Genomic DNA, 20285 nt, shown 5'->3' with positions numbered 1-20285 from the left:
GTGATCCTGGGGAGTTTTCAAGGCGAGAGACAAACAGAGGTGCTTTGCCATTGCCTGTCTCTGTGTGGCAACCCTGGAATCCTTTGTGGTCTCCCATCCAAGGACTAACCAGGGTGGACCCTGCTTAGCTTCCGAGGTCTGATGAGATCAGGCTAGCCTGGGCCATCTGGGTCAGGACTTTTATCTGTTGAGCACCTAAAATAGCTAGGCACTGTACAACCATAAGTCTCACTGCAATCTGGTGAGGTAGGTTTGGCTGCCAGTGGCTTCTCCATGGCCACCCAGGACTTTCATGGCTGATGCGGGATCTAAACATGAGTTCCCCCATATCGAAGCCAACCATCCCATTTTATGTAAACCTCACAAAAGTGGCACTTGATTCTCTTTGAGAGTGCTTGGATTCAGACTGAAAAACCTTTAGAAAGATCTTTTGCAGTGGTACTTACTGCAGGCTTGCAATATGCTTACATGGCTGAAAAGCACACAACCATCTCTTGGGTGACTGACGACTAACAGGTACTTCTGGCCTGGACCTTGGACAATGAAGGGTTAAGTGAGTGTACGCTCTGCCTTTGCTGGACATGTTTTAACCTGCTGATCATTTGGAAAGTAAAAACGGTGCTTTTCAGAATTCAGATTTTGGTCCATCAGATCAGTCTTTGGCTGACTTCCCTTTTTGTCTTGTAATAGTAGTAATAATACTGTCATATAACCTGGCATTCAGCAGTGTTAAAGCTGTCAATCTACACCTCAGCATATGGAGCTCTAATCATCATCATCATCATCATTATTTTTTCTCTTTTGTAAAATCAGAAATACCTAACAACCTTACAGTGATATTCATGCACTGCTTTTTTTCTTCTTAAAAAGTTATGATAGCCTGTTTTATTTTTTTTTATAAAAACATCCCTATTAGTGAATTTTGCAAAAAACAAAAAACAGAACCCAAAAACAAACCAAAAAAGGAAAATAAGAACATAACCCACCACTATTCTACCCTACAGATAAACTTGGTGAAATGGCTCTAGCATCTTTAAAAAGAGTTTGCCCGATAATTTAAAAAAGCATGCCTAGGGAGTCATTGTGACAGTGCAAAATACATTTATGTACATCCCTCTTACAAAAACACCAATATGTTAGCATTCCGGGAAGCATGCTAGTTTTCAAAAAAAAAAATTTTTCCCCCTATAACAGAGTGAAATAGCAGCTCCGAAAGATAGCTTTTTTTTTTCCCTTTTCTTTTCTTGAGGACAAACAAATTTTAAAAGGGGGATTTTTTCCTCTCTTTTTTAAACTACTAGAGAAATATCACTACTACATACAGATATAAAAGCAGCATAGAAAGTTACAGGTCTCTCACCTACTAGTAATAAAGGAGACTAAATGTGAGCATGGTTTAACTACAATGCATCTTCACATTTGTCCAACACATTTACAAGAAAAAACACCATGGGGAAACCTCACAGGACAGAAGTGTTTTAACACCAATAGAACTACTAGATTCCCCCCCCCCCTTTTTAAACCTTTTTTTAATTAAAAACCCAGACAGGATGGGATGGAAAGAATTTGGAAGGGTTCTGGAGCTGGAGTCACCGTATTATCAGCATCATCGATACAAAAATGAATGAGGTGGAAACAGACCCGATTGTCTTACTTTACGGAACCTTGCAAAAAAGTAAAGGAAATTTTGAAGCTTTTATTATTATTTTTTTTCGGGAGAGGGGGAGACAGCTGGTTGATGTAGCTGCTGCCAAAATGCTAATTAACTGCAGGCTCTGTCCTTATTTTTGTACTAAAAGGAAAGAAAAAACCCCACAACCAAACGAAGAACAGAAAAGAGGAGCCGTTTGTAAGATGGCAAAAATATTTTTTTTTCCTTTTGCTGCTGTTTTATGTCCTACATCCCACTGCAAATCATCTTCCATTTTTCATTCTGTTGACCTGGATATTATTATATTTCATTCAGAAACAAGAAAAAAATGAACATCTGTGTCTCTTTCCAATCTGCTGCACATCTGCGTGTTCCGATGCAGGTCTTCAGAGTTCAGTCAGTAACCCACGGACGCTATTCATCTTCTTATTAAAATGTCTGCTGCTTTATCCAATGCTCATGCCCTTGAGGGTTTATTTTTTCCCTTTCTTTCTTTCTCTCTCTCTCTCTCTCTCATCTTTAAAAAAAATTTCCATTATTGTTATAAAGAACAAGAACTTTTTATTATTAGCATTTTTGCTTTCAACAGCAATTAGCAATCTCTTGGTTTGCTGTTTGGTAAAGCATCTGTTAATGAGGTCATCTAGTTTAAAATCCCAGCTACTGGAAAATAACAGGGAGGAGGTCAAATCTACCATTTTTTTTGTGTTAAATGATCTGCTCTTTTCAGTTTCCTAAAGAAAAGATATCTTTGTTATCCAGAAGAAGTCATTATGACCCGTTACTGGCCCTTCTGTATTTTACGTCTACCTCAAGATACAGTATATCAGTTTGTTTGTTTTTTTAAGTATTGAAATATGTCAGTTCAGTAAAAATTTGAGCTTCTGAGGATGAGGAATCTTTTTTGTTTTATTTGTGTTTGTTTCAAAGAAGTTCTGAGTTCAGTCTTAGCGCGGAGTTGTCTCTATGGTGGATGGGGTTCCAGGAGTGGTTGACCGAGGAGTAGCTGCTGGTGGTGTATCGATGGGGCTCCCGGCTCCACTATTGGGTGTGGCGGAGGAGCTGACTGCTGGTGTCTCTCCTGGCTGCTGGGCTTGAAGTGTCTGTCCACAGATGTGATGGTGCTTCTCCCAGTCCTTATGTTGGCAAAACGAGCCACAGTATCGCGCTGTGTTGCAACCGCTGCAGGTTTCACTAGCTTTACGGCCACAGTTCCAGCAACTCTGTAGAAGCAGCAGACAGACAGGCAGAGAGGGAAAGCACAGAAGAAGTCAATCATTTGGCTCACATTTGCATCTCAGTATTACTTGAGGAATTCAGAGGACAGATTTGTTATGTCTAGCTTGGTTTAGTTAAAAATGTGAAAACACAAATTACAACCCACAGTGAAAAGTTGTTGACTTTATGCATACAGGAAGAGATTCCCATTCTTTTTTTGACCCTAACAGCACTTTCCCCTGATTTTTTTAACTCTCAAGTTGTGACGCAGCGCAGGGAATTGGGGGGAACAAATCCGAACCTCAACCACCTGTGAAAAAGCTTCCTCACAGAACTAAAAAGCTACAAGGAAGTGTGGCTACAGACTATCATTAATTTTAGATTCATTTTTCTTTTTAAACCGTTTTCTGCTCTGACTTCCTGAATAGACTTGGACAGAAACTAAACTAAGTAATCAAAAATCAAGAGATTTTTGCAGTGTCTCCCAATCCTGCCAACTGATGTAAGAAGTCCATCCTAGAATGCCTTGCATTCTACTGGAGTAGATTGCTCAGATCATACATACAGCCATACAAGAGTCAACATTATCTGTGATGTTACAAGCACACCTTGCAACACACACTGCTACACTAGTACTCTGAAAATACTGCTACTCCAAGCAAAGACCCAGATTCTAAGTGCAGTTGGGTCAGGCTTCCTAAAGATAAATAGAGCAATCAGATATGCTGATGGCAGCATACTACACGGCCCGAGAATACAACTAACTTCCTATGATGAGACAGACACAGCGTATGTGCCTGTGTTGTTTGAGAGATCCAGTACCACAACCCCAACATTTTCATTTTTATCTGTAAAGGATTCCTGTATTTCATACTCCCAGGTGGGGAGCTTTGGTGGGGATATTTAGATCAAGAAAACAAGTGTTGTGGTTTTGGGAGAGACTCAGACATCTCCTCTCCAGGGGCCATGGTTCCATTATAATTGGGAGCCCTTGGGACTAAATTAAAGTGAAAATGAAGTCAGGACCGCCAGTCATAAATGTCCTGTGCCATATACAGCTTTGCTCAAGGAATCTTCTAACACAAGACAGCATATCTACTCCTTAGCAGTACCAAAGGAGACAGAGGTGCCTTGTTCTGTGGTTGGTCACTGTGTGAAGCAAGGTGCTGAATTAGACAGACCAATTGTCTGATCTAGAAAGGTTCCTCTAATGTTATCTAGTCTAGTCCAGCACCTTGATTCACACAGTGACCAACCAGAGGTCCATGAAGTACATGAGGCATAAAAAATACGGCATTCCTCTATTGCTGCTATCCAGGACTAACATGTAGATGTGTATTGTCTTTGAACATTTAGTGCTAATTAGCGATCATGGATATCTGTCACTGATAACATTTATCTAACCTGCTTTTAAAGTCAGGTTTGTGGCTGTCTCAGTTGTGGCTGTCAACATGTACGAATTCTGCAAGTTAATTACTTGTGCAATTGACCTGAGGAATCTAATAAGCAAAGCAACAGGACTAGAATTACAAAATTGGAAACAATGCAAAAAGTATCAGGTGTGATATGTCAATCAAAGCAGACTATGCAATTATAGAAGTAGAAAGCAATGTAATAAGACTAGAATAGCACATACCAAAAACAGATAATACATACCATAAACAGTGGCATAGACCATAGCTCTGACCTCTTTTATTTAGAAGAGCGTCTTCCTCACCCCTTCCATTACACTATAGTCACATTCCATTTTATAAAATGTGCTCCTTAATTCTGCACTAGGCAAATGATGTAGGAAAGACACTTGGCATATTCTTTGCAGCAACAGGCTTCAAGATTGAGCCCTGGCACTGGATATCAGTTTTGAAGTTAAACCACTGTGACTGGGAGACTTAGCCCAGTAAAATCCACCTCCCACATGCATGCTAATGTCAGTGATCGTGTCTAATCTACACATTGCTGAATGGATACATGCCTCTGCTCTCTCTAGGGAAAGTGCAAGGAATTTGGCTTTGGGCAACTACATGACTGCATGGGATTTTCCAGAATGCAACAGAATTGGTGAAAACGCACCAGAAACTGATGGTGCCCATAGTTTCCACTGTAGATCAGGCAAGCAAAGTGGCACTGCCCAGGTCTAATTTCCTTCTAATACATTAGGATTTCCTGATTTCATTTCCCCATTTCACTTTCATTCCTAATAACAAATTCCTTGCGAAGAATGTCGCCAGATGATGGCATCCTCAATTTCTGCTGCCTTTCACTTGCTGCCAAGTGGGAAGCCACCAGAAAGGATGCCTGCTGCTCACTTCCCTCTAGCTTTGCAATGCCAGCTGGATGGCTGGAGCAAAGCCAGCTGATAAGTGAGATTCCTAAAGTACAACAGAAATCCCAATTACCAGGAAAGAACAAAGACCTAAATCCAAAACACTGTTTTAAGGAAATTAAACATTTAATCGGAGTCAAGTGGCTCCTTTCAAAAACAGTCCCAGCGTTAGATTTACTCTCTCTTTTTTGGCATACAAATTTTTTGGCAGATGCAAGAGTAGTTCAGTGTCCAACATTCGGTGTGCTCTCCCTTTCCTTGCTAGATTGAAATCAGATGTATGCAGCATTTCTAACTCAACTCAAACCGATTAAGCATGCAGACTAAACCAGGTAATTACAAATGCATGAACTGGGAATTTAGGGGAGGGGGGGGGAGTCCTGCAAAATTATTCCCATCTTTGAAAAACTCTTCTGAAAAGGTGGAATTACTAGCACAGCAAAACAGATGTTTTGGGATGGTTAGAATGGTTGGGAATACAGGCTCCTTGTCTATCATCAGCTGGTTTTGATTCATTGTCCATGGTTTCAGGTTTATTCTGCTTGCATTTCAGCAGCAGAAACGGGACTGATGGGGGTTCACTAGGGTTGGATTTGAAAAGGTTATGAGTTATCACAAAAGGAGGGGAAAAGCTGACAAAATGGGAGGCAGAGCAACAATGGTTTGCTCTGAGTTCAGCATTAAGACTGTGATGAGCCCTCAAGCTCCAACTGTATAACCTGTCTTTATTTCAATGGGACTTTACCCAAAAGCCACTGAAACGAAGAGTCAGTACAGCAGTAGTCTGTTCTGTGTCCGGGGAAAACTACCGATTCTACCTTCTTCAACTATGAGATCCCACATCTGGATGAATTAAGAACAACTGTGGATATTACAGAAACTGCTGAAATGCCACATTCTCCTTGCTCAGATATTGTTTTAGCTACTCGGTATCTGCCTACTGCTTGGCAATGTTAGGCTCTCCTGGATTTTCTCCCATCTCCCAACTTTGCCATCAGTAGTATTAGATGTACTTTGCCGTATTAGGCTGTATAGAATCATAGAATCATAGAGTTGGAAGGAGCCATTCAGGCCATCTAGTCCAACCCCCTGCTCAATGCAGGATCAGCCCAAAGCATCCTAAAGCATCCAAGAAAAGTGTGTATCCAACCTTTGCTTGAAGATTGCCAGTGAGGGGGAGCTCACCAGCTCCTTAGGCAGCCTATTCCACTGCTGAACTACTCTGACTGTGAACATTTTTTTTCCTGATATCTACCCTATATCGTTGTTCTTGTAGTTTAAACCCATTACTGCGTGTCCTCTCCTCTGCAGCCAACAGAAACAGCATCCTGCCCTCCTCTAAGTGACAACCTTTCAAATACTTAAAGAGGGCTATCATGTCCCCTCTCAACCTCCTTTTCTCCAGGCTGAACATTCCCAAGTCCCTCAACCTATCTTCATAGGGCTTGGTCCCTTGGCCCCAGATCAGATCATGCACAATGCCCATGAGAAATTGCAGGAGTCCCACTCTGCCAGACCTGTTGTCCTCATGAAACTTCGGACGTTAAACTAGCCAATGTAAATGCAGTTAATGACGTCTATTTTGCACCCTGCCAAGCTATGTCCAGGGATGCTGCCCCATCTCAGTTGCAGTACTGAAGTCTTAATCAACTGTGACTAGCACTGACTTACTGAACTTCCACACCCCCTTGACTCCCCCCAACTGGACTCGGTTGGATACGTTAGTAACTGAACTTGATCCCTTCCACATGGCAGGCATCAAGATAAATGCACTGTTGGATATGGGGCTACCATTATGCTACGGTAATCATTCACAACCAGACGTTTCCCTGGGAGCAAGCCCACCCAGTTAAGAATTATTACTCTAGTGCAATATACAATGATGCATGGATGCAACCTTGGTAAACATCAACGTGTAAACAGTGACTCTTGTGCGGACAAGCCATAGGACATATGGTTTTTAAGCATATTGCTTTAAAAAAAAATTGTTCTATGTAACATCAATACAACAACAGTGGCAATAGCTGAACAAAACAAAGGTTGCGTCCAGGAGAACCTTTCAGACCAACAAAGTTTAATGTTGGGTAGAAGCTTTCTGGGGCATGCACACTTCTTCACATATATAAAACAAGGTTTACTCAGCCACTACGTACAGCTGAAGGGGTGGGGGTTAGTTGCCAGGAAAGGCAAATTAAGAGTCAAGACGTATATGAGCAATAAGCATAGCTAAGAATGGATTAAAGCAGGAAAGTGTCTAAGCAACACTTTGAGCTGCTATTACAAATGGCGCGATGTGTAACTTAGCTACTATGTGGCCGAGCCCTCAAATAGTCTCTAGGCAGTAGCCATTTTATGTGAGGAAGGCTTGGAGTAAGTTGTGGCATGCATCTAGACTTGCACATGCCTACTATCTTCCCTGGGCAGGAGGGTGATCAAAGTGGTCCTCTATGTCAGGGGTAGTCAACCTGTGGTCCTCCAAATGTCCATGGACTACAATTCCAGCATTTGCTGGCAGGGGCTCATGGGAATTGTAGTCCATGAACATCTGGAGGACCACAGGTTGACTACCCCTGCTCTATGTCCTTGAAATCACTTAGAATGGCAAAAAAAAATGTCACTGATTGCTTGTAGATTTAGCTGTGATTCCTTAAGCTTTTACTGGAATCTTGCCTGTTCCATTCAGAGAGAGAGTTCAGCAACTGACAATATACATTCATAGTGTGAGTGACAAATCAGCTTTTTCAAGAAGTATTTAGATATCTCTGCATTGTCTGAAACACATTTCCCCCTAAGGTTTACTGCTGCCTTAGTATGATTTGTGATATAAAAGCTTGTAACATTTGTGTTTAAATTTGTACATCTCATGGCTCATCCTAATGTATTAAGGCATTGTGTTTAAAAGAGCCAGTGCAACATTTTTTCAATGCCTATTAGCATAACAAGTGAGTGGCAGCATGTATCTTCCCTTCTACTGCTATATTCGCTTTCTATTATAACCTACACGATAATGTCAGTCAAGGGCTTCTTTTGCAGGAGAAAGAAACTACAGCATTTTTACTATTAGCCAATTTATTTTGAGGACCTTGGGAACGCGTACTCTGAAGCATTATGGTCCTGATCTAGCAGGCAAGCTGTTTCCATGTATGAACAGCAGGAAGACCATGTAGAACGGAAGGCAACTGGAGCGTAGGAAGAGAACCACAAACAAGCAGATTCAGGATCATCTCTCCTCTGCCTTCTCCCTCTTGCATTTCACGCTCCTTCCCTGGACCCATGCTAGAACGAGGAGTTGCAGCAGCACAGTATGTCCTAGTCTGAAACTTTAGAACTGCCAAAGGGAGAAATGTTACATCCCTGAATGGCAACAGAGGAGGGAGAGAAAGAGGATGAAGAGCCATATACTAATCAGACCACTTTCTGTGCCACAAGGAACCATGGGTAACAAAATGAAAACAAAAGAAAACAGAAGCTGTTCTGCAGTGGAAGAAATGGACAAAAAGAGCTTCATAATGATTTAGGCATCCATCCTGACACATCTGTTCTTAAAATACCTTTGCTGTATTTCTATCCACAATTGTACAGAACAGCCACCAAGCTCTATAAGAAATAGCTTGTGTGATTCAGTGCCAGACTGACTGGTGGGAGGTCAATGATGCTTGGCTGGTTTGCAGAACTCGAGCCCCTGGATGGAAGATGAAAACACAGTTTGTGTGTTGTCCTTCCTGAATGAAATCTTTTCCCCAAAACAAATGGAAAACAGTTATCTAACCGTTTTGCAACAAATCCCTTGGTCCAAAATCTTACTTTATGGTCAAGGTTTAGAAACATTAAAGAGAAAGGCTGGAGACAGCATGATGATGACACTCTCAGCCCCCCTTCACAATCTCATTCCACTGTTTCAAAGCTTGTGCACACCACCCTGTAGTCCTGTACCCCTTCATGGCTATCATGAACAACTGCTATAACCAATGCCTCCTGCAGCTTGCAGAGACCTCAGAAACTCAGCTGGGGGTGTTTGTATTAGCTTCTGTTGGCTGGAAGTGTTACTGGCGGGCTTCAAACAGCAGTTAAGACACTGGTGATAATAATTCATGCTGAAAACAGACCAAAATCATACAGGAAGCATAAGCTCTTAGCTCTCTTGTGATTTGTTTTCAGCCCAAGAGTAGCACTAAAATGCATAGTTTCAGGTGGGTGGTTGTGTTCGTCTGCACCCAAAGAGCTAGCTTCTGGTCAAGCAGCATCATAGATGAAGTTCTTATATTTGAAAGTTGTGTTTGTTCTTATATTTGAAAGAAAATTGTGTTGATCTTTAAGGGGCTACTCGACTATAATGGGGTCAGGTAGTGAGGTTAAAACATAATCTAGTGGCATCATCAGAAATTAATCTCAGGCTTTAAATGTTGGCGTCAACCATTGTAATGGTCTGGTCAGTTTGATCATATGATCCTCTCTCGCGAGGCAATCAATTGCCTCGCTGCAGATGTCAAGCTGGAAAACTATGTTTTTAATTGCCATGTAATCCAGCAAATTATACTAAGAACAACAAAGCCACCAGACTTCTTGGGAATCACAGAGTTGGTTCTTCATACTCTGCTTTGCACTACCTGAAGGAGCTTCAAAGCAGCTTACAACCATCTTCCCCTTCCTCTCACCACAACAAATACCTTATGAGGTAGGTGGGGTTATTAGAGCTCTAACAGAACTGCTCAGTGAAAACAGCCCTAAGAGAACTGAGACTAGCTCAAGGTCACCTAGCTGGCTGCATGTGGAAGAGCGGGGGGATCAAACCCAATTCTCCAGATTAGAGTCCAGTGCTTTTAACCACTAACTAAATAGGTCACACAACTGATGACAGATACAACCACCTAGCCATGGCATCAGGATGGGCTCGTATTATTGATCGTAGTAAATGTCTCACCCAAAGCTACATCATGAATCTACACCAGAGAATTCTCAAAGGTTATACAGCTGTGACCCTCTTTATACCACTTCACAGACACACAACCATGGACTTAATATCCAGAATGTTAAAAATCCAAGTACCAGAGGCTTTTTCATAGCTGCAAACTGTGTGCATGTGTGTAGAGGGCAGAACGGGGAGCTAGGCAGACCACTTGACATGACTGAACATGGCAGTTACAAGTTCTTAAGGACAATAAGGATAAGAACACTAAAACCGATAAAAAGCAAGTAAAACCCAGCCAAAGACCACAAATTCAATACGCACATATTCTATCTCTATAACAATATAATGTACATGCACATGCTATTATTTTTTTTAAGTATGTATGCATCATAGAAGACATTTTAGAAGAGAGCTGGCCCAATTTGCTCCCAGACAGTGATAAATCTCTAGCCCAAGGCTCCATAGTGAAGCTGTCCCAGAGAATTCTCAAGTTTATACAACTCTTTATTCCATTTCACAGACACACAACACAGAATTTTGCCCCATTTTACTGATGAGAAGCACTGAGGAATAGAGGTAAGTAATTGGTTTAAGGGCAATAGGGGAATTAATAAGGAGAAAGGTAACTGTCTTCACCACAAACAGAGGTATCCCCTGGACCCTGTATCACAGCAACTTGGGTTCTAACATATCCCCATAGGATAGGGGAACCCTAACCACAGACTTAATCACCAGCATCAGAGGCTTTTTCATAGCTCCAAATGGTGTGTGTGTTCAAAAGATCTAAACTTCTTTTAAATAAAACCACCACCACCACCACTATTACCTTTTGGCACAAGACATCACTATGCAATTCAATCCTGCCAATGAATAATCCTATTCAGTTCGGAACATTATTTATTTAAAGCATTTCACAGCCTAAAAGGCTTTCAAGATGATTTCCAGTTAAAGCTTGAAAACAGTATTAAAATAATAACAAATGCCACGACAATAAAATAATAGGTTCAATGGTAAAAAGAGCAGCTTTATACAGCCTTTCTCACTTTTTTATTGTTGAGAAACCCCTTAAACATTCTTCAGGCTTCGAGAAACCTCAGAAGTGCTGCAATCGTGCAGAATATGGTTGGGAAGCATAGCTGTATACATGCCCATCCAGGGCCCCTCCCCTTCCCACTCCCTCCAGGCCCGTCATTGGCCATTTTGGGAGGGGGGTTGACATGACCATATATGGTCATAAGTGCAGGGCTGGCCTTAGAGCTGGAGAGTTATGCAGCTGCCATCAGGTAAAGTATGGTAAGATGGAAATAAATGGTGGGTAGTCAGGTTACTGCTGCTGTGACTCAAGAGGCTGCACAGCTCAGTGATAACATACAATGAAGGCTGAAGTGGGGACAGTTGGGCAAATCGTAGGGAGATCCGAACCCTTCATGCCTTCATCAATTGCCTTCATCATTTCCTTCCTGGACAAGGCTCAGGAGAGAAACCACCACTCTGCTATGCCTATAATGTGTGTGTGTGCGTGTGGGAATCTTTCCCCTCCATACAATGCCACCTGGATGCCACCTGATTGCCACTGCTGACATGTCTTGAGCAATAGTGCACCTAATGGCAGTGACAGCCCCCCCCCACTTTCATACCTCTTCCTTCCTCCCATGCCTGCACAGCTAGCCATCCATATCATTTGTCCTAGAAGAGCTGCTAGGGTGGGGCAGTGGCAAGCAACAATGGAGGCTGCAGGTAGGCTGCAGGTAGAGCCAGCTAGGGTTGCTTCTCTTGAACTGTACATGAGACCACCCATGAGTGAAGCTCTTTTAAGCCTGCAAATATGTGCCTCCTTCATCCTATACCACTCAACAATTTTGCTGATGCATTTTGCAAGAGTTCTGAACAGGGTTCATGTACAGACTCATGTAAAGTACACCACATTGCCTAGTCTGGATGCGGTGAGAGATGTGTAGTAATGGCAAGATCTAGTTTCTCAAGGAAAGACTGTCGTTGACATACCACGTGTCATAAATGAGACTTGAGACTCCATCTGGAAAACCAAACCTAATAATATTCTCAAAGTGGGATCCTGCTACTTGAGGGACAATGCACCCCATTCATAAAACACTGACTTGTCATTGCACCATTATGTGTATCACCAGACCCACAGCACCTTAGCTTCAGTCTGATCTTCCATTAGTTGATCCTAAGCTTGACCTGTGACACACATTCAGATCTAATATTGCCTCACCTGGCTCAGATGAAAGGATGAGTAGACCACTAGTATATTGATGATATAATACATCAAATCTCCAAACAACTTCTCCCAGTGATTTCATGTAGATGGTAAACAGCACAGGGGACATGGTGGATCGTAGAATCCATAACACCAAGTGCCATGGGCTGAGCATGTGCCCTTTAGCACCATCTTCTGGAACCAATCTAATAAACAAAATCAGAATCACTACAGCATGGTGCTCTTCATCTCCACTTAATCCAGCTGGATCTCCTATAATTGTATAGAAAAATGAGGAGAGATCCAGGAGAATTACAGGGTCATATTCCCCCCTGCCTCTGTCCCTGGGTGAGACTACAGCCTCAAAGTCAACAACCTGCTCACATATGAATAATGTTCTTAAGGTCATATGAGGTGTCCTGCTAAGAGGCACACCTTTCTAAGCCCACTGGCTTTAATTTAGTGAGTAGTTTAGTGAGTACAGAGGGCAAAATTCTACTTCTTTCAAAGCATAGTTATAAAACAGTCCTCACAATCCTATGTTACACTGGGTCATTTGTATAATTCGAGTGGTCTCATTACAATTTAAATCAACAGAATTAAACCCCAGATATTCTGCTTCCTACCCAAAGATGCCTGCAGTCTATACTCCATTAAAAGGCGTGGTGAATAAAGTAGGTTTGTATCACCTTCTGAAGACTTCAGGTAATGAGGAAGTATCTCTGCTTTGGCCATGGGTTCCAAAATCTGCTAACAGATGGCATGGTGAATGACAGATATGGTGTTTTCAAAATGGACAAAAGCAAGCACAGTTGCAAGACAGATCAACCGCCCTCATATTGCTGGATCAGCTACACTTTTTATCTTGAGCAGATGTCTGAAGGAAAGCATCTGCTCTAGCTAAGCAGGAACCCTACAATTGACACAATCAACGAAGAACACAGCTATGTGTAAGATTCTCAAATGTCATTCAATGTTGGTACTGGAGGACAGATGTTTTAACTTCTTCAATCGCTTGGCAGTACGTTCACTAAGCTGTTCACCCTCACTATTCATTTGCACAACAGTCAAAAAGGCAAGCCAAGCACAGCAAGTCACTAAAGGGAAGCCTGTTCACACATGGTTTGGTCTCTAGCCAGTCTTCTGATGAGTACATTATCCTTTGCCTAGATTCCTTCCTTTAAAAAAATCTATAGCTGTAAGCAAGTAGTAAAGAAATTCCAGTGGCTCTAAGGCAGTCTTGCATAAAGGCTGTTCTGTCTTTTTTCTAAAGCAAGGGTAGTCAAACTGTGGCCCTCCAGATGTCCACGGACTACAATTCTCATGAGCCCTTGCCAGCATTCGCTGGCAGGGGCTCATGGGAATTGTAGTCCGTGGACATCTGGAGGGCCGCAGTTTGACTACCCCTGTTCTAAATCATTCTCCCCCCCTTCAGATAAATCTTTGCATACAGAGGGTGGGTTCCAGGTAACATCCCCAGCAACTCCAATCAAAGGATCAGGTAGTAGGTGATATGAAGGACCTCTGCCTGATATCCTGGAAAGCTCTTGACAGTCAGAGCAGATATTTACTTGACAGGCCAACTACATGACTCAGCGTAAAACAGCCTGATGTATTTATGCAGGGGGTCAATGGGGGAAAAAAAGATTCAGAGATTTATAGAGTGATATAACCCATGACTGATATCTACCAGCTGGGAATGGAGTGGGTGATATATTAATGGCATTTTGCCTTTACCTGATGATGGCAATACAACTAGCGATATACAAGAATCGCAATGACTCCACTTGAGAACCAGCAATGAAACATGGATCTCATGTATAAAGAGATTCATCACTCCGCCCGCATAGCTACAGAACTAGGAAAGAGAGGTAGGAACTGAACCTGAGAACTTTATTGATGGGAAACTTGGCATAAACAAATAGCCAGGAAGACTTATTAAAAAAATAAGGAATCAAGGAAAGTTGAACTATTATATGTATCTTGCTTTCAGATTCTACATATGCATAACCACCGGAAATCACAAATCCGCTGCTGAAAGATGGGCCAAAATTAGCTTCCCTGCACTGGAATCCTCACTGGACACATCACAGAAGAATTTAAGAGTAACTGTGCTGGGCCAATTGTCCATTAAGTCCAGAATCCTGTTCCACACAGTAGCCCATCAGAAGCCCTTGGGGAGGCACTGGAGTAGGGCATGGATGCCAAAGCTTTCTTTGGCTGTTGTCCCCAAGCACTGGTATTAGGAGAACTCTTTCCTCTGAACACAAAGTCTTCATTGAGTCATCATGGCTAACAGCCATTGTAATTCCAGGCTTAGGTCTAGAACTGCCAATGGTTGGTTAGGCGTAACTCTCAAAATAAAGAGAAAGAAGCCTCTGGCTGGGTGAAAAGAAGGTAGCTTTGCCTCCTCCTCCCCTCAGGGCATTCCAGGTGCAGGGCTAAGGGAACATCCAGGCTCCCAGAGTCTGTGAGTGTGAAAAATAATCAGTCGTAGAGCAGCATGAGAATCATGAGGTTTGGGGTGGGATTAGTAGCTTCATCTAGCCCAACCTACCACTAAAGCACTGATCCTAGATTGTTGATTTTTGTAGCAAGGCTGCAAAAAGTTGCTCATCGAGTCTTAAAACTGAGTGATAAATTGGGAGGGGGGGACTTTTTTTTTTAGTTCTCATTCTTTAGAGATGGGAGGAAGAATAATGATTGGAGAGGGGGATGTATATCATGACATGCAATGCCCACACATACCTCCATGCCAGGATGCTATAAAAATGCAAATTGCTCACAGTTCTGGTAGGTGGGAACTAATTAGGATCATGGGAAGCACATTTCTTCCTATCTTAATTAAACATCATATACCTCAAATTCTTTCAAAGTGTATAATATAGGTGACAGTTTGGTATAGCAATTAAGAGCAGCAGCCACTAATCTTGAGAGCTGGGTTTGATTCTCCACTCCTCCACATGCAGTCAGATGGGTGACCTTGGGCTAATCACAGAGGTGTTCTTAAGGAGCACTTCTGTCAGAGCTCTCTCAGCCCTACTTACTTCATAGAGTTTCTGTTGTGGGAAGAGGAAAGGAAGGCAGTTGTAAGCCACTTTGAGACTCCTTCAAGTAGTGAAAAGTGGGGTATAAAACCCAATTCTTCTACTACTATGAAAAAGGATAAGAATGACTACCTAGAACTGGTAGCGTAGTGGTTAAGAGAGGCAGTTTCTAATCTGGTGAGTTGGATTTCATTCCCTGCTCCTCCTCCACATGCAGCCAGCTGAGTGACCTTGGGCTGTCACAGCCCTGATAGTGCTGTTCTGACAAAGCACTCCTGTCACATCTTTCTCAGCTTCACCTGCTTCACGTGTGAGAGGAAGAGAAGGCGATTGCAAGCCACTTTGAGACTATATCAGGCAGTTAAAAAAACAACTCCTTTTCTTCTCAACGAATGGGACTGAGATGTAGCCTTTCATGTCCTAATTCAATATCACACCAGTCCAAGCTTGCTATAAACAACAACAAAGCAGTTTTGTATTCTTCTTAGATGTGGTAGGGGAAAAAAGAAGGGTTGAAACAGAATCAGAGGAAATAAAACATCTCTTCAAAAACGAAAGGATTTTTCATACATTTCAATCTGTATTACTTTTCAAGGCCTTGAACACCAGGCATTTGTTAATGCAACCCCAAATGACATCTGGGGTTTATCCAGTTTTTATCCAGTTAGGTACAAAGCTGCTGATTCAATTTGTGATGTACTGTTATTCCTAGATCCTCCAGACATGTTCACTTAGGTCTGTGTCTTCCTCAGACTCCATCCCCCAAATATCCAGGAGTTTCCCCAGTCTAGATCTGGCAACCCTACCTCACCATCCCCTGCTGGTGGTCAGGAGAACCTGGCAACCCTATTCAAGAGATAATTCAGCTGTCTCCTCACCCCCTTAGCATTTACAGATATGGATTTATTTGTGTGTTTAGACTTCACTATGAAAACGTTCATGTTGATTGTTTCATAGCCTAGTGCTACAAATCATCATTTCGCCATATCCTCTATAATGGGGGGGGGGAGGGTAAACTGTGGTTCTCCAGTTCTCCATGACTACAATTACATGGGGTGCATGGTAATTGTAGTCCATGGACATCTGGAGACCCATAGCTTAGCCACCCCTGCTATAGCATTGTAAAACTTGAAATCCGATGAGCATCTTTGCCATTCTTTCACTCGGTTCATTAATGGAGACATATCCTGCACGATGCACAATGATGAGCAAGAACTGCTCCAAATTTACCTAAAGTTAAAGAGGATTCTATGAAAACTGTGTGGGAGTGTTTTATGCTAACAGCAATGAAGACATCTTCTGAAAGCAGCGGTAGCTAAAACTGATTTCTGTGGTCAGGGCCGGATTTTCCTATAAGCTAACAAGGCTTCAGCCTAGGGCCTCAAGATCAAGAGGGGCCTATATTCCACATTTTTATAAAGGTTAGTCCCAATCACAACATGTTTCATTTAACATATTGATATATATCACAGTAATGATGTATTTTATTATTTTATTATCTCTCATGTAAATTACAAACTTAAAAATGGGAGGTGAAAGGGCCACATAAGTAGAATAGTCTAGGGCCTTGTTTCATGTAAATCTGGCCCTGTCTGTGGTCAGATTACAGTTTACACCCCACGGCTGGATCTTTCCTACTCCCACCTTGTAAAGCAACTAAAGGGCCCCCAAAGAGGCAGGAAGAGTCCAAGACTATGTAGTTGAAGGTGAGGAAAATAAGGTTTTGATTATATAAATGGCACAGGAGAACAGAGTTAACCACTGTTTCCCCAGTTCTATGGCTCTGATCCCTTTGCTTTCCACCACAGCTGCTCTTAAAGATTAATCTACGCATGGAGGATCAGATTATGGATGTGTTATTTAAGCCTGAGATTTAACATTTAGCTTAATTATGTTCACAGTGCAAATTACAGGCATGAGATATCAAGCTACTGCATTAGTTTGCTAACATTACTGGGATCCAGTCAAATTGACACAAACTGCTATTAAGCTGCAGTTCTTCAGAATGAAAACATGGACTCAGAGAACTGTTCAACCTGTTTCATAAGACTACAGTGATCTTGAACTACTGTTTCTATAACCACAGCCACCACTTCCCCATGCCTTCTGAAACAGAGGAGTTGGTAAACCAGTCTATGGTAGCCCAGAATAGGTGGGACTGCTACTCAAAGGTGAACCAAATCAGAAATCTCACTGGGTATGCACAAACCACTGAGGCAGCTCCCTGCATCCCAACGGTAGGTCATCAAAATAAGAACAGATGATTCTGAATTCCATATACATGGTTTTGGGGCTTAAAATTGGTACCAGTGAGCACACAGTGAGGGCCCATTCTATCTTGATGGTTATCAAGAACTGAGCATTACAAACCTAACTGAGCGTTACAAGACTAAGACACTAGATAGGACCTATTGTGAATTCGGGGGGACATTAACAGATCATACACTTTCTCAGATTGTAAACATGGAAACAAAGTATATTTAGATTGATCCTTCCAACTTTGAGCTAGCTTGAAAATCCTCTTACTACAGGCAGGCTGAGCCCAGTGCTTCTATTTGGATGTGACTGCCTCTCCATAAAAAGGACAAAATAATTCTCTGCACATGGTATGGAGAAAGCTAGGTTAGGGCCAGGGTGGGACTATGACCTTGGAACCTTGCCGGGACAGTTGTGCTATCTCAGCCTAACCTAGCCCACTGTATTATTGTGAAAACAGAGTGGAGGAAGAACTCTGCTGTAAGCCACTTTAGGTACTCTTCGGGGAAATCAGCAGGATATAAATCCCTAAATAAAGGAACATTTTCCTTTGGTGGCTACTGTTCAATGTAAAGGGACTTTTTTGGCATGAGAGTATATTCAGTCATGCAATTTCCCATCTACACCTCTAACCCAGACACTGGCTTACCATCTCAGAGAGAGTTAGGTCTCCATCAAAGCCCATGCAGGAGGTCATTTCTGAGACACAATCCCAGCTTGATGTAGAGTTTTCTGTACCAGGAGAAGTCTCAAAGCGGCTTACAATCACCATCTCTGTCCTGTCCCCACAACGGACACCCTGTGAGGTAGGTGAGGCTGACAGAACCCTGATATTACTGCTCGGTCAGAACAGCTTTCTCAGTGCCGTGGCCAGCCCAAGGTCAGCCATGTGAGCTGGCCACATGGCTGCATGTGGAGGAGGAGTGGGGAATCAAACTTGGCTTGCCAGATTAGAAGTTGGTGCTCCTAACTACTACACCAAGCTGGCTCTTGGTGTTTAAGGGTGGCAACTTCTAATCTGGCAAGCTGGGATTGATTCCCCACTCCTCCACATGCAGGCAGGTGGGTGACCTTAAGCTAGTACTGATAGACCTGTTCTCACATAGCAGTCCTGTCAGGGCTCCCTCTGCCCCACCTTCCTTCCAGGATGACTGTTGTGGAAAGAGGAATGGAAGGGGATTGGAAACTGTTTGGAGACTCCTTTGGGTATTGAAAAGCTGGGTATAAAAACCAACTCCTCCTCCTCCTCCATGCAAGCAATATGTCAATGATGCAGCAATGCACTAGAATGCAGCAGGCACCCTCTGTGAAAGACTCTTCCAATGGGGGGGGGCACCATGTGCACGCTGCTTCATCACAGAAGAAAGCTCTCTCATAGGAAACTCTGGGGATAAAGGAAACTCTTCTCTTTTCAGATGTGTGCATTTTCTAGGGGCAACATCACCAAAAAAGCAGGGGGCATTTCTCTGGCTGCAGAGGTAAAAGAAAGGCTTTGCTTCCACATATTGAGGTAATATGCACTATATGTACTGACCGAATCTAAACCTTGCTCCTTCCCTTTGGGCATGTCAACTTTCCTAGCAAATAATGTATATGGCCACATGCTGAAGACAATGCCCATAACAATCAATATCTACAAAGACAATGACAAGAACATGCTCTGGTGTATCTGAGTAATATGCTGTTCCTTTAAAAAAAAGTTGTATTTAAATCTGCAGTGGAGCAGTTAAGCACTAAAAAATTACACACACTTCTCTTCAGCTCTATTCCTGAGAAAACTTTCAGATGTTGAAAATCAATTCCTTTTGTCTCCTCCTTATTCATCTGCTACACATTAAGTTGAAACTCTGGGCATCTAGTGATTCCGCAACAGCCTTTCATCTCTGGAGATGCCTGGGACCAATTAAAATCTTACTCTTCCTTAAATAATGGATACGTATTGCAGCATGCCTCTGATTTATCTGCCTGTGATTTTTGCCAGTTCTTTCATGATGGGGCAAGGATCTCATTTGAATCTCTTAACCCAAGTCACTCAAACGTTACCAGCTCACTGAATACATTAAGCGAAGCATTCCCCAAAATACGGATGTGACCACCCTTCGAGGCACACAGATATTTCAGATGCATAAACACCCCAGCCCTCTCACAAACAACTGCAGATATTAATTAAAGCTATACTCTCGGAAAGACTTTATGATGTGCAAACAGCCTCTGACAACAACAACAAAACAGGCTATCTTTAAAAGAGAGAGAAAAGACCATGAACAAAATCTCTCATTAGTGTTAAACGGAAAGGAATTATACTTAGCATCTGTTTATTGGGGCAGGTTTAATCAAGACTTCCCTTTCCGCATGGATATTAACATTTCTTTTTTTCTCTGAAAGACACAAGAATTCATTTTATCCAAAACACTTCAGGACTGGCTACAGAATGTACTGCTCTCTCGCTCCTGGTTTCCTGTAATATACGATGCCATATGTCCTACACCATAAAAATCCAAAGCTTTCCCTGACATGCTGTAGTCTGAATTGAGGTTTACAAGCTTCATCTCTAATTTAGCCTTTGTTGGTCTCCAATTCTCTCCCCCCCCAGCCAGATGCTGTTTCTCCCCCCCTTCCATTTACACATAATCCTGAAATAATAAATTCTAATTAAGGAA

The 20285-nt window shown here is 42.3% G+C and overlaps 1 protein-coding gene across 15 annotated transcripts in view; it reads right to left on the bottom strand.

Moving 5' to 3' along the window:
• Positions 1 to 20285, bottom strand: part of RUNX1T1 (RUNX1 partner transcriptional co-repressor 1) — a 161755-nt gene that overhangs the window by 1985 nt on the left and 139485 nt on the right. For 9 of the 15 annotated variants that reach the window (XM_077351928.1, XM_077351932.1, XM_077351935.1 and 6 more), the window contains one exon: positions 1 to 2874. This exon is cut by the window's left edge and continues 1985 nt beyond it. In XM_077351928.1, coding sequence (XP_077208043.1) covers positions 2599 to 2874 — 276 coding nt within the window. In that variant the 3' untranslated portion in view covers positions 1 to 2598. Of the gene's footprint in view, positions 2875 to 8743; positions 8875 to 12337; positions 20004 to 20285 lie in introns of all 15 variants that reach the window. The other 6 variants (XR_013234049.1, XR_013234050.1, XR_013234048.1 and 3 more) reach the window with 6 other exon arrangements.

The sequence above is a fragment of the Paroedura picta genome, chromosome 9 (genome assembly GCF_049243985.1).
Source record: "Paroedura picta isolate Pp20150507F chromosome 9, Ppicta_v3.0, whole genome shotgun sequence".
Lineage (NCBI taxonomy): Eukaryota > Metazoa > Chordata > Lepidosauria > Squamata > Gekkonidae > Paroedura > Paroedura picta.
Note: the sequence above shows the minus strand (reverse complement) of the source record. Positions and strands in the feature narration are given on the sequence as shown.